The 14,559-nt window shown below is 39.7% G+C and overlaps 4 protein-coding genes across 5 annotated transcripts; 3 read left to right on the top strand and 1 right to left on the bottom strand.

Annotated features, from left to right (window-relative positions):
* Positions 1-3,382: 3,382 nt before the first annotated feature.
* LOC107192660 (mitochondrial sodium/hydrogen exchanger 9B2-like) lies at positions 3,383-5,487 on the top strand. Its single transcript, XM_015581975.1, has 7 exons — positions 3,383-3,981; positions 4,056-4,231; positions 4,296-4,414; positions 4,491-4,652; positions 4,742-4,888; positions 5,012-5,113; positions 5,221-5,487. The coding sequence occupies exons 1-7, from the start codon at positions 3,383-3,385 to the stop codon at positions 5,485-5,487; spliced, it is 1,572 nt and encodes a 523-aa protein (XP_015437461.1).
* Positions 5,488-6,206: 719 nt separating this feature from the next.
* On the top strand, positions 6,207-8,396 carry LOC107192700 (protein SMG9). Of its 2 annotated transcripts, XM_015582023.1 has the most exons (8): positions 6,207-6,472; positions 6,564-6,613; positions 6,695-6,884; positions 6,955-7,251; positions 7,332-7,476; positions 7,567-7,687; positions 7,824-7,932; positions 8,020-8,396. In XM_015582023.1, the coding sequence occupies exons 1-8, from the start codon at positions 6,309-6,311 to the stop codon at positions 8,096-8,098; spliced, it is 1,155 nt and encodes a 384-aa protein (XP_015437509.1). In that variant the 5' UTR covers positions 6,207-6,308; the 3' UTR covers positions 8,099-8,396. The 2 variants fall into 2 exon arrangements, with proteins under 2 accessions (XP_015437509.1, XP_015437508.1); XM_015582022.1 differs by having other exon boundaries at positions 7,824-8,396.
* Positions 8,397-8,574: 178 nt separating this feature from the next.
* LOC107192694 (protein Dr1) lies at positions 8,575-13,226 on the bottom strand. Its single transcript, XM_015582015.1, has 2 exons — positions 13,041-13,226; positions 8,575-9,326 (listed from the first exon to the last, which is right to left on the bottom strand). Exon 2 carries the CDS (start codon positions 9,317-9,319, stop codon positions 8,816-8,818), a length of 504 nt encoding a protein of 167 aa, XP_015437501.1. The 5' UTR covers positions 9,320-9,326; positions 13,041-13,226; the 3' UTR covers positions 8,575-8,815.
* On the top strand, positions 10,057-12,905 carry LOC107192662 (mast/stem cell growth factor receptor Kit-like). Its single transcript, XM_015581976.1, has 9 exons — positions 10,057-10,289; positions 10,424-10,646; positions 10,746-10,918; positions 10,997-11,249; positions 11,320-11,435; positions 11,512-11,599; positions 11,667-12,066; positions 12,131-12,402; positions 12,479-12,905. The coding sequence occupies exons 1-9, from the start codon at positions 10,057-10,059 to the stop codon at positions 12,896-12,898; spliced, it is 2,178 nt and encodes a 725-aa protein (XP_015437462.1). The 3' UTR covers positions 12,899-12,905.
* Positions 13,227-14,559: the final 1,333 nt, after the last annotated feature.

Here is a 14,559-nt window from a genome sequence, read left to right on the forward strand (position 1 = left end):
GGATCGGGAGACTTTCGGAACAACCTTTCGTGCAGCTGAATCGGATATTCTATTGCTCGAAATCACGTATTCGTGAAGGTACCGCTCTCCGTTGTGATTCTACTCTTTTAACTGTCTCGAACGGACAGTATAAAATCGCAATACACAAGTTAAACTCTTAACAGACACAGAAATAGACCAACGCACGACGAATCTTCGTCGGTGACTGGCAACGCGGCTCGCGTCTCGCCGCGCCGCGCGCCACTCATCGGCTGTACGGCGACGAAGAGAACCGAACAGGACCGAATACACCCGAACGGTGGCGCTGCATGCCACGAGCCACGACCACCCTTTACTCCTGTTTTCCTTCCCTTCGAACGATCGGCCACTTTTATTACAAAATCTATTCGGTAATCGAAAAATACCGCGACTGTGGAAAATTTTGAAAGAATTCAAGCCTTATGCTGTTCGTACCATCCAACAGAACGATCGATCATGCCTGGACCATGCCATCTTTCCGATTCTACAGCTCCTGAGTCGAGTTGCGCATCTTTCCCAAACTCTCGATTCGTCGATACGATACATACTTAATACATGTACGAATGTCGAAGTTCTCCTATTATTATTATTATTATTATTATTATTATTATTATTATTATTATTATTATTATTATAGAAACGGATGTTCAAGCTGAAAACAATCCAAGTATACTCGACCGTTTGATGGGAAACGTCTACCTTCAACCCTTTCTCCTCTCGAGGATTTGCTCGAGGACTAATACGTGACTTCATTTCCGATGCGCCTGCAAAATTTATCCTGCACCGCGCGTGATGCTTGAAATTTCTCCGATTTCTTCATGGGGAATGTCGTGTACTCGAATTTAAAATATCGATCCGCGTGCCACATACGCTGTCGCGAGGCATCGTTCGATCGAAAAAGGAAACCCAGCCGTTAACGTTCATTTTCCACAGGATAACGTCGATCGTTCTATCCATTCGTCGGTGTTCTACGACACGTGTTTGAAACTGACGTTCGCTGACGAATGATACGATACGAAGGAGCTGCGGAAAAGTCAGAAAACAATGTCGCGTCGCGTCACGCCACGCTTCCTTATCCGACAGTCTTTGCGTAGACGCCGTAGACCTAACGACTTTGCAATACTCGCGCAAACGGCGCACAGCTTCGGTTAGATACAAAAGAGTATTGTCTGGTGTTTCTGTGATATACTCGACTCGTTGGATGCTTTAGCTTCGAGTGAAAGAGAAACGAACCAGCCAGACAGCTAGTCAATTAGCCGTTCCTCGTCGAGTGTTTGCGCATATTTACAGAAAACAAAAAGAAAAGAAAAGAAAAGAAAGGAAGAAACGGTGAAATACGCGGAAAAAAGAGAACGATGAACGCGTTAGGAAATTTGAATTATAGTCAATTCGGTCTTGGCAACAATCACCGAATCGGAATCGTCGGGCACGCGTTGGTAACGCAGTACGTCGACGAAACGATACGAAGAAACGGAAACGCAACCGTACACGGATGATTCGTTAGCGAACAGAGATTCGGAACGAAAGTTGACCAAAGTACGTGAATATTACAGGGCGTACGACTAGGTTGTCTACCGCGAAATGACTAGAACAGTTTTACTCACGAGCATAGAGAGCCTAGGAGCGACGCATCGCGAGTTCGCGAGTGCAACGAAACTCTCCACTCTCCGGTTACAATACAGCCACGTCACACCCTACTTGTGGACGTCCCTCGTGCTTCCCCTTCATGGTTTCGCGATTCTTCAACCCTTTTGCACGACCTCTTGTTACACGGTTACCCTGCCCTTCTCTCTTTAAGGCTTCGTTTAGGATGGGGTTACCGGTCGTTACGGCCAGTTTCGAGGGTACTTTTTTCCACGCGCGCCACACGAAGCACGGACCTCTATGCAAAGTAGGCGCATCAAGCGAAGAAAACCCTCTTTAGCCCGTTCTTCGCTTTCCAATCTTCATCTCGTTCGCTCGTTTGTTCGTCGCTAGGTAGTTGACGCATTCGAAAACAGGGTTTCGCACACAAGTAGATAACCATCCATCGGTAAACTAAATGAAACACAAATTTATTATTAACGAAATCTAGTTCCTCCCGTAAAATAGCTTCACGCGGTGTTGTTTGCGCATTGTCATTACCGAATTGTCGTCTCGCGACGCGGCTGTACGGTGGAACAAGCGCAGCGACGCATTGCGACAGTTTGCCGTTAATCAGCCGCCGAATGTACATACGAAATTATTATCCAGAAATATAAATGGCTATGTAGGCTGTTCCTTATTGGCTCGCGCCATGATTCCGTTGCGTAATTTCAAACAGTGCGCGAACCTTCTTCTTCTTCTTCTTCTTCTTCTTCTTCTTCTTCTTCTTCTTCTTCTTCTTCGTTATAAAAACATCTGAAACACACGATGTAAGGTATAATGCCAGGATACTACGAGAAATGTGAATATGGACAATGCGTATAACAAAACTTCGCGTTGCGTTGCTACTCGCATTACGATTTACGATGTCGGCAGCCCATGCTGTCCATCAAACGGAGAACCAACAAAGTGAAGATGTTGTTGCGATCGGTGGTAGAGGTACTGGTCGCTGTAATCGCCGCTAAATGTGAATCGATGCGAGAAAAATCAGAAGAAAGATCAATGAGCAGGTTCAATAACCTGAAATCCACACGACGTCCGACAAGTGACTATCCATTGACGCGAGTAATATACATTCTATATGTATGTATAACTGCATCGTTTCTTACAACGAAAATAGATATTCATTTTCCAACAGTGCTAATTTCCCAGCCAGACACAAATCCAATACCGTCGATTCAAGTACTCCGTTCGGGTCAAAGACCCGGTGGCTCGTACTAAAGTTTCTCGTGGTTTCTCTCTGTTGCAGCGTCGCTACGTCTACTATACGATCATCCAACAGAGTTTACCGCGAAACGCGCTTTTTAGTTCCAGCTAGACCAACGTTCGATGATCGTGCTCCCTGTGAACAACTATCTATACATATTCCTCAATACTTTAACTTTAACGATTTTAACCCACCGAACCAACTGGATCGATCGACGGCGAATAAAACAATCGCAAAAAAGACAGATAACCTCGATCCAAATACCAGATGCACGAAAGACTACATGATTCAACGTCCAACAGAGTACATTCATATGTATGTATATACTATATACTATATACTATATACTATATACTATATACTATATACTATATGTATTATGTATTATGTTTAAAAGAAAGACAATCGATATTTCGGACAAGAACATAAACGATCCTGAAACGAATCTCGGCTAACCAATCGAACTTGAAGAAGACATAAACACGCTTGCGTACCTTTGCATACAATTTGAAATCAAGATTTCCAAACGGCGAAATGAATATACCTGAAACGAACGAGTACAACCTCGAGGATACAACGTGTTGCCATCGAATGACGCTTTGCAGTTCATTAATACGAAACATAGTTGTAACGAAGCCGGTGTCAAAGTACCTCGGACAACGCTTCACGTGGCTAAGCTTGTTCTGGTTCGTGACTAGCATGACGATCGTGTTAATCGGTTGGGCCGTTTTGTATTTCTTGCTCGGTGAAACGATGCTCCCGCGCAACCACGGTTTCTGTTTATACACGCTCGTGATCTTTTCTTATTCGCTCGGTTGGTCCTTGTCGTACATCCCTTACCTGAATCTTCCGCCAGTGTTCGGAATGTTGCTGGCCGGTCTAATCGTTCGCAATTTCGGACTCTACGATATTCACGAGGACCTCGGTGTCGCTGTAACTTCCAAGATCAGAACGTTTTGCTTGACTTTTATCATGATTCGCGCGGGGTTGCAATTATCGATAACCAGTTTGGGGAAACACCCAATATTCCTGATAATCTTGGCCATCCTTCCCTGCTCGGCCGAGATGTGCGTTCTGGCTGTTTGCTGTAGAATCATTTTATCGTATCCCTGGGACTGGTCCTTTATGACCGGGTGAGTTACGAGTTTAAATTAAACGGTGTGCACCACTTTAAACGCTTACTTTTCGATTTGTTTCTCCTAAAAAGGGCGATACTCGCCTGTATGTCACCGGTGGTCACTGTCAACTGCATTCTACCTCTGGCAGAGAAAGGCTACGGCGAAGACAAAGGACTTGCTACGATCCTCTGCACCGCTGCCTGTATCGACAATGTCCATATCGTTTCATTCTTCGCAGTTTGGTACTCTGTCGTCTTTGGAAACAGTAAGCGTCGTCGACGTCGGTAACTTGCGACGTAACGATGCGAAAAATAATTCGAGATTTCCAGATAAAAATAGAACCGAATGGTGGTTTTACATACCCGTTGGTCTTCGAGATTTTCTACTGGGCATCGTGACGGGAGCTATCTTGGGAATTTACTTTATCTTTTTTCCGCATCGTAGTCACGTGAGTTTTTCTATCCCTCCTTCCAATGCCCTCGTTTTCGTTGGTTTTTCGTAACTTGTTTCACATAACAAACTAGAAATACGCGACCTGGCATCGTATGATCGGCCTGATACTAGGATCCTTGATGTGCACCACCGCTACGGCAAACATGACCATTTCGGGCGGAGGGTATCTAGCATGCATGATTCTCTCTTTCTTTGCCGTCACCGGATGGAGAACGTTGTCTGTTTCATTCGACGCAAGTGTTCTATCCGACAGTATAACTTGAATCGACGATTTCGATCCTCGTCGTATCATTATAGAAATTCATTTATCTGGGATTTATAGTCGAGACCTTTTCGACAAGCGGCGCATATCCTTTGGTATCTGGTACAGCCAATCTTGGTCGGTGTTATTGGTGCTGATATTGATCTTACGGATTGGTCCATACCCAGATTAGGTCTTCATCTTTCGTGTATGCTCATAGGACTGACGGTAAGTTGTTCGAACTTTCACTTGATCGAATTCTACTCGATCCGATTCGATTCGATGTACTATATGTATGTATACATTGGCAAAAAGATTAAACTAAATAGGTTTACTTCTGCCGAAAACTAGGCACGAAGTATTGCCACGTGTTTGACGACCCTTCGGACACAGTTTACATGGAAGGAACGATTGTTCGTCGTTGCGTCTTGGTTACCAAAAGGCACGCTACAGGTACTCGATGCATGTTAGCGATAGATTCCGATGCTAATCAACTAATGACGAACAAAGAGATTCACCGGTTCATATATATATATATATATATATATATGTACTTTAAGGCAGCTCTGGGACCAATGGCATTAGAACGGGTGCGGAATAAAATGCAGTCCGAGAACATCGAAATAGCCCTCGATGTCGTGAGAATATCCGTGATTACCATCTTAATCATGGCCCCGATCGGTGCTTTCGTTGTTACTTTCAGCGGCCCGTTTCTACTTAACAAGATCAGTGAAGAAGAACGTCAACGAAATCGTGAGTTGAGCTATTTGCGAGTACTCAGTCTTCAACCTGCCCAACCGGACGAACAAGAAATAGAAGCAGTCTAAATTCCGCAAATACACGTACATTACTGTTCTCTCTGTTAATTCATATATATTTCTTAATGAAAGACTGAAAATTAAGAAGAAAACTTACATATAACCAAGAATACAGAAGAAAAACATGCAAAGTATAGTTGAATACATTTTCCAATTGTCTCCTCAGTGTGTCTTCTTAGGTTGTTTGTTGAAGAATTCTCCATGATATACCAAAATTGCGCGTCGCATACATAATACACACATTGATACACATATGCAATTAATTACATACAGGTTGGTACTGTTAACTGCCCCATCTACGGCGAACCGTACAAGCTAATATTCATGTACGTAGTACGACTTGTCTCCTCGTTAGATGACACTACCGTATCATTTTAACATGAAGTTCTAAACTTGACTGGTGGCACTATCTACGGCAAAAAGCCCAAGGTATTAGTCAATTAGTACCGAATTCGTGCCGCTAGATGACGCCACGAGTCGTTTCAACCCTTCGTTCTATTTATTATTCTACATATCAACAATTAAATATTAATTTATACACAATTATACATCAACAAATAAATATAATCGTTGGCTCATTCTTTCTAAGAAAAATCCTATCTGTCTATATTTAGACTGATTTAGACAGGTACTAATAGCTCGAACTGGGCAAGAAGAGTAGCGCGAAGGTTGTCTGTAATCTGAAATACACTTGTTCTATGCGAAAACTACGAAAGATTTGAAAAACCGAAAATGCCTAAAAGACAGTGTTTGCCTTGATTTGTCTCTGTTACTGTTGTGTATGTTTGTGGACTGTTGAAGATTGTACAGAAGATGAGAGGGTAGTCGTCATGAATGTACAAAAAATGATGTCAATAACTGCGAAAGATTCTGAAGTAAGGGAAAACGATGGTAGAGGTACAATTAAAGTTATAGATCGACCCACATTTATACTGAAAACCAGAGAAGGTGAGAGCAGAGCTGTTTCACCAAGTCAGCGCAACGGTGCTAACAAGTAAAACGATTTATCCTGCACAAAATGTATTGCTACACTATTTCTCGGTTTTGAATCGTTATCTAAACATAGTTCATTGTTCGTATTGCAGGAAAGAGACTGATTGTTCATCGTCGAATGTTTCATCAAAAATTCCAGACCGTATGTCTCTTCTTTAGTCTCAAGTTTTATTTATGCATTTTTTCTGCAACTGCACAGACCACAGTTACAAATATGTTTTAGCTGCTCGTACGATACTGCCAACATGCTTAGAAATGACAAACAGTGGCAAGTTTATGGACGAAAATATGCAACTTTGCGAAAACTCCCTCGAATTCTTATACGATCAACAAGACTTTTTGGTAGTAGGATGTCTAGGAGCTCAAGGTGTTGGAAAATCCACTATAATGTCACTTTTGACATCTACTTACGCGTCAGTGTCTCTTTTAAATCAACTGTCCTTTGAATTTATTATGTCCTTATAGCGTCTCTTTACTTCTTAGGTCTAATGTATTTCCAATACAAGATATATCCCATCATGAAAGTGGTGCAAATTGCACATCTGGTATTGATTTTTTTGTGACAAAAAATCGTGTAATATATTTGGACACTCAACCTATACTTTCTGACTCAACAATAGATTATTCGATTAGTTATGATCAGAAGAAACCCACAACTGATTTTGCAAGCATCGAAACAAATTTGGAATTGCAATCCTTGCAATTTGCTGCCTTCTTGTTTTCTGTGTGTCACGTTATTATTTTTGTGCAAGACTGGTTTGTAGATCCAAATTTAGTTAGGTAAGTACAGCATGTTTATGCTTTACCATGAAAACTAAAACACAATTGTGACATCAAATTTCTTTTCCTACCATATCTAGGTTCTTGCAAACCGCAGAAATGTTAAAACCATCTTCCACCACTAATATGGATCAAGACTATGTGGAATACTACCCGCACATTATATTCCTACACAATAAAGCCGAACTACAAGATTTTACTCCAAACATTGTGGAGAAAATTAAGGTGAAGAATAGATTACAATAGTCTGGCATTTCCGATACTTAATGTGCAACAGTATTAGCACCTGGTCCATAATTATTTTCACGTTTGCAGGACTTTTACAGCAAAGTGTTTGCCACCTCTAGGTTACAGATTCATAGCGGTTTAGACACGAGTAATCAATCGACGGATACTGGATTAAATTTATTTTTTATACCAAAAATTACAAACGAAGGTACAATGTAGTCTTGGTACCCATAACACACGACATTACCTTCGATGTAGATGTAGACGTAGACGTAGACGTAGACCATACGAATTACGCTTTGATATTTAATTCAATCGAGCATCTTTTGTTTGTTGCACTTTAGAAACTGCGATGCGTCAAAATGAAAAGAAGCTAATCGAGCGACTAAAAACAAAAATACACGGTGTCAACAGGAATCCAATGACGCCGAGTACTTTAACCGAAAAAAATTGGCAAGTATTGCAATGTAATTATTTCTCTTCTAGTGTAATATATGATGGTAAAATTAGTTTAATCAGTGTTGTAATTGAATCATTTAGGTACCACTATGTTTCAAAGGTAATGGAAGCGATTAAAAAGAGTCATCTATCTTCAGAGTATGGAAGATTAATGCCTTAAGATTGTATTGTTTTTTGGCTGAAATATTACACAATACTGAGTCAGAGTGTCTTTCTGGAGAGAAGAGTCTGTACGTATCGTCGGGCAACGTATACTCTCCTGCTTCACGAACAGCTGAACTTAATGTCAACCGAGCGCAAAATCGCATGGTTGTCGCGAAGCGGTGTACAGTCGTGAGAAGTTTAGCTTCGTGTGTGAAGCGTTATTTGCCTTACGCACTATAAGATAGTACCTGTACTATCACAATTATCTACAATGGATTATAAGAAAAACTACTGGTTTGCAAACAGACCATAAAACAAAGACACGAAACACGGGTTGTAAATGTTAAAAAAAAAAAAAAAAAAAAAAAAAAAAAAAAAAAAAAAAAAAAAAAAAAAAAAAAAAAAAAAAAAAAAAAAAAAAAAAAAAAAAAAAAAAAAAAAAAAAAAAAAAAAAAAAAAAAAAAAAAAAAAAAAAAAAGAGAGAAAAAAGACTAAACGTCTTCAAAGAGTTTATAATGGAAAAACATCACAGATCAGAATGATAGGGATACAATGATTTCCTTTACATAAATAATGTGTATGAAAGTCAATAAATCGAAAGAAGGAAAAGAAATACCATGAAGCGTCCCATTGTTTCGGATATACTGAAGCGAAAATACACTCGTTTTCGTACTGTAGTTCAATTAACACCGTTGCAAAGTAGTCAACGGACACGCTTGACTTCTTGGAACGTCTATGAGTAATCTTCTTGTTCACTATCGGCCTGTTGCATCGAGGCCATTTGCGCGACTGCTTGTAGTTGTTGCCATTGTTGTTGTTCGGCCACTGCCTGTTCTTCTCTCGCTTTTGCGAACAATTCTTGTTGTTGCCTTAAAAGTTCCTCCTCCGGAATTCCCAAGTTTTCCAATCTTGTGCTTTGACGTCTTCGTTTAGCCGCGACAGCCTTACAATCTCGTAAAACTGCCTCCGCTTCCGCACTATAGTCCCCGAAACCAAGTTTTTCGAGTGCCTGAAGAACATGCTCGGCATTTATTGTTTTCTTTTGTTGTTGATTACAAATTTCGTTCGCTTCCGAGGACAGTAAATGGATGAATTCCGTGCAACAATTTAAAATCAGTTCCCGCGATTCATTGGCCACGCGCACGTGTGGTAATATCTCTTTGATCATTTTATTGATCGACGCACGAGGTAGGGTCAATTCATCGTCCTCGGTCGGTGATATGGTAGCCGAGGCCATGTCCCTTCTGTAACGAAGTGAAACGAAATCAATTACCTTTCAAAGTAAATTTCTTTCCTAGACTAATCACTAGACTGCGGATTTTATGCACTTCTAGTCTAAACCCAATAAGATATTTAAATATCTTAAGAGAAAAACGAAATCTCTACGTTTCCTCCTGTCTTTATAAACTACTGTAGAAAAGCTGATTGGGCATAAAAATCCGCAATCAACTAATCACACTCTACTGCTCCCTATTTTTCGTCCTTTCGGTTTCTCCGATTCTTTCAGGTCAATACGCAATGCTTCGATAGGTGTTGTCAAGTATACGAAGCGTCAGCCAAGATGATAAGATCCACTTAAAAACGTGTCTCAAATTAGTTCTAAGCACTCAAATCGAAACACAATTCGTGGTTTCTTTTACTTTTCTCTCTTCACATATTATCGATGCTCACAAATTGGCATACTAAATAGTTTGAAATATATTTCAGACGATCGAAATAAGTTCTTATGGTTTAGTACATGTACATGCGATCGTAGTAGCCTCTAAATATTAAGCTTATCGTCTTATCATCTACTTGAGCTAATCTTGCGTGGTGCTCCCCTGCAAAAATTATCAGATAATCCTCGCGAAGGGATACATCGTACATCATATTCTGACAAGAAATATACCGCGTGAGTAATTCATCGATCGACACAACAGTGTTGTTGCAATGTCGTTTTATTTCCAACACGTTGTAGCTTAACTTGAAAATGAAATGTTACCAAGAATTCAGCTATTACGGATATATTGTATGCTCGTCGTTTATCTCAATTTACATGGTGAACAGTATGTGGGAAGTGTGACCGAATTTGTCGGGACAGTGAAGAATTTGAGCGTAATTGCTCTGCAAGATGAGAAATATCTTACAAGTGATAACGCGTACAACTTTGTAAAACTAAATATATCATGGCTGCCTCCGGACAGTGGCAGACAACCATCATCCTACAGGTACTGTTTTGCAAGTGAATGCAAAAGACGATGTTTTAGAAAATGGTATGTTTTTGTTGTTGTCTTGCCTAATACATGTGATTGTGTTTGTTTGTTTGTTTGTGTGTGTGTGTGTGTGTGTGTGTGTGTTGTAGCGTTATAGTCACAGATGCGCAAACAGGAGAGGGAGCAAGTACCTCGGAATGTCCAGAAGGCTCAATTTTTTACATATCGAATAACGATAAGCAACGTTATGTCTTGTTACCAGAAAACAATATGTTCATTGACATGCCTGATTTGCATGTCCGACCCAATTGTTCCTACAAGGTACAAGTCATTGCAAATCCAAGAACAAAGTCACTGGTAAATCCACCCGAAGTAAGTTGTATAGAGTACAATACAGCAGGTATACAAGTTAGAGGCAAATCTCTTTGGTTACATCTGTCTAATGAAAAAAAATCTATTTGAAACGTGCAGATTCTCTATACCGTTCCGGAATGCATAGGCCGTAAATGCAGCTGCGTTAATGCCAAAATAATGTTGCCAATACCAACAATAAACATCACTCGAAAAGAAAAGGAAATGATTTCAATAAATTGGAGCGTATCCTCTAATTCTAACGCTTCTAATGTACATTATTATATAATTAGGTGATGATACCCGTAGCTTTTATAAGGCAAGAGAAACTATTTGTGCGACATACGAGATCTAACGATTAGCTTTCACAGTGTCGGCGTGCCTCTGTTAACTTCGAGAAAGGGCTTGCCAGTTTATAATATAACAAAAATAGGACACGTACCCGCAGGAAAGACAAATTTCTCATGGAACATGAAATCTCATGATCGATACACTGAGGTAACGGATGGTTACAAGGTGATGGTTAATGCTGTGAACAATCACGGTTGTTTTGGAACAGAGGGAATTTTCATACTACATTCTACATCACCGGAGGATACTGCCGAAACCATTGGTCACAATGCAGTAAGAAATTAATGACAAGAAGATTTCATAACACAGAAATTTACCCAACTAATGCGTTCACATTTCACAGCGATGGTTTATAATCATTGGTGCATTAGGTGTTTGTTGTATACTGTTTGGTACATTTAGTTTTATACTGTATCATAATAGTAATAACTTCCGTACAACATTTTATAATAACTCTCGGTAAATAGAAAAATAGTAAGTCTCGTAGTTCGTACAGAATTTAGAAAGAAAGACTACTCTAGTTCATCGTTTTTAGAGCACACAGAATTCCCAAATGTAAATCTCTATGGGTAGAAGCAATTCTTCAAAGGCACAATATTTTGTACTTTCAACCCAAGTCTGAGGTAAAAAAAAAAATAAATAAATAATCATATCAGGCTGATACAAGAGACATAATCGAATTTATCATAGGAAGAGTGCAAGCAAGATGCAAAGAAATTACAAGTACCATTTAAAAGCGTAAAACTCGTACGCGAATTGGGTAGTGGACATTTTGGTAAGGTGTATCTTGGTCGTGTAGACGACGCCAACGACACCCTAGTTGCAGTTAAAATGTCACACGATTCGGAGGTACGTCGAGAATTTCTAGAGGAAATCGAGATGATGCAGAAGGCAGGAACTCATCCTCACTTGGTGAGCCTTGTCGGCTATTGCATTGAACCGGATAAGCCGACATGCATTCTCCTCGAGTACATGCAAGGTGGAGATCTGTTGACTTTCTTACAACTTGAAAAAAAAAACCAAACAAGCAAAATAGTTTGTAAAGACGGAAATACGGTCAGATATTTATGGAAACGGAATATCTCGGAAAGTAAGCATTTTACTTTTGAATTCCTGGCTTTACTACGACTATAGACGTATTCTTTAATTTTTAGCTCTATATATGAATATAAATTTCATTGCGTCTAGCAAAGAAAGCAATTACAAATCAAAACAACTTGTACCAAAGTACATGAATATTGGCAACGAAGAAGAGAGAGACACAAGCAATACAGATGAAAACTGTATACATAAAATGGAACGGCATCAATTTTTAAAATTTGCTATAGAGATTGCTACTGGTATGGAGTATTTGGAAAGCAAAGAAATTGTTCATAGGGATCTAGCAGCAAGAAACATACTTGTCAGTGCAGACTTGACTTTAAAGGTATAGAATCTACAACGGTAAAGTATGAATTGTGTTAAACAGGTTACAATATTGATTGAACTGCGATACTATTTAGATCTCCGATTTTGGGCTCTCACGTAGCGGTATATACGTAATAAAAAGTAGCAAAGGGAAAACTCATCATCTCCCAGTAAGATGGATGTCCCCGGAGGCTTTACGTGACCGCTCGTTCTCCTCGAAGAGCGACGTATGGTCTTTTGGAGTGGTGATGTGGGAAATTGGAACACTTGGTTCTTTTCCTTATTCAGACGTGCAAGACGATCGTTTGCTGCGTTACGTCGTTTGCGAGAACGGCCGTTTGGAACAACCCGAGTCTGTTCCATCTGAGATTTACGGTATAATGCGTTCCTGTTGGGCTACGGATCCTGAAAGTAGGCCCAACTTCTCGCAGCTGATTTTAGAATTGCGAACTCTAATGAATTCTGTAACCTCCCTTCGATCAGCGTCCAATCCTTGTTACACGCTTTCATTTTAAAGACACACCAGACACTAGAAACTATTTACAAACGAAACTGACGCTACGCCGAGAGGTTATGGATGTTCAACGATACATTTAAGTACATATATGCGCGCGTAGTTCACAGATTTCTGTTTCGTGAAATTAAATCCTTACTTACGAATCACTATCAACGAACGATGAGTTAAGATTCTTCGAAACCCCGTCAGTTTAAGAAATTCTATCAATCGTCTTTCGGTAAATTAGGAAAAACTTTGTTTCCTTTCAACACTAAGGAGACCAGAGGTGACACTTGTAAACACCGACCACAAACCACACCGAACAACACCAACGATTAAATCAAAATGGCTCTGTCTGCTGCCTACCTGCTGCAGTCTCGTCGATGAAACAACAGATGTGTCAGTGCCGCCATCTGCGGCGAATCGCCCAAGCTTTTAGTCAATCAGTATTATAACGTAGTGGATTAGATGGAGCCACCATATCTTTCTGGATATGTGTACATATTATGTAATTAAAAGAATTGTATTGTTCGTGGAAACATTCTTTGTCGATATTATTCTATAAAATAACTGCTGTCGTCTTTTACGTACCTGAAATATTTCTTTCTCTAAATAACGTACACAGTGGCATCATCTGACGGCAATAATCTGATACTAATTGGCTAGTAGCTTGCTCAGTTTAGCATAGATGGCGTCATACGTTTTTTAAATACATTTACATACTTTGAATTAGATATGTAAAAAGAAATTATATTTTAGTTATAAATGCTGAAGCTAATAATTGTGAATGCATAAAATCGATAGATGGGGATTGTAGAGTTCAGGATATATGTAACTCGTTGTGTGTATACGACGTTCGTTCGTCTGTTACATTTTGTAGTAAAAGCTGGTATAGAATGGTATAGAAGCAAATAAATATGTGTATGTAGATCTGCATCGTCTGTAGTTTCTTTTTTTCGGAAATAACGTTCTCTTCGTGAAAGAAATGATAGCTGAAGGCAAGGATGTTGCATAAATAAAAGTTGATTCGACAACTCTCGCTCAATGAAAAGCAACCTTTTACATAATTGTCAATGCTGGTTCTCCGAACATCGAGTGTCGCTGTCGAGTACACTCGTGGTAATATCATCGAGTAGAGTGAGTGGCGAACCGTACGCGTCCCGAATCTTTTAACTGTCAAATAACAGGTATTGCTACATATTTACATTGATCTTCACCGTGAAAACGATCGTTATCGCCGTTTGATTGTGAAATTTTACTTAAAAATAATTGTGTTGCGTTTTCCCGTAAAAAATGTTTCGGAGCGGTGTTTTTCTTATAGGTTATATTTTCCGATACCGCAGTACGGTGATTCTTGAATCACAATATAAGAAAACGTTATTATTCCGTACAATTTCTTCAAATTGAACACGTAAGTGTCGACGAAACTGAGAAACTTACTGTAACCCCGAGACAGTGATTACAAAATTGGTTGTGAGGAGCGTAATACAAAGAGAAGTAGAGAGTATGGAAAAAGAAGAAGCGAACACTACTATAGATGACGACACGATTGTAGATGGTAAGCTACTTTATTAGTTTCTTTCCTTTGTCTTGTTTGTTCGAAAATATAATTTTGTATCGTCTGTAATCACGGTCGACAAGGAATCCGACTGTGACTTGGGAAAAGAATTTCGCGAAACA

This window comes from Dufourea novaeangliae, unplaced genomic scaffold (genome assembly GCF_001272555.1).
Source record: "Dufourea novaeangliae isolate 0120121106 unplaced genomic scaffold, ASM127255v1 scaffold392, whole genome shotgun sequence".
In the NCBI taxonomy this organism is placed as follows: Eukaryota; Metazoa; Arthropoda; class Insecta; order Hymenoptera; family Halictidae; genus Dufourea; species Dufourea novaeangliae.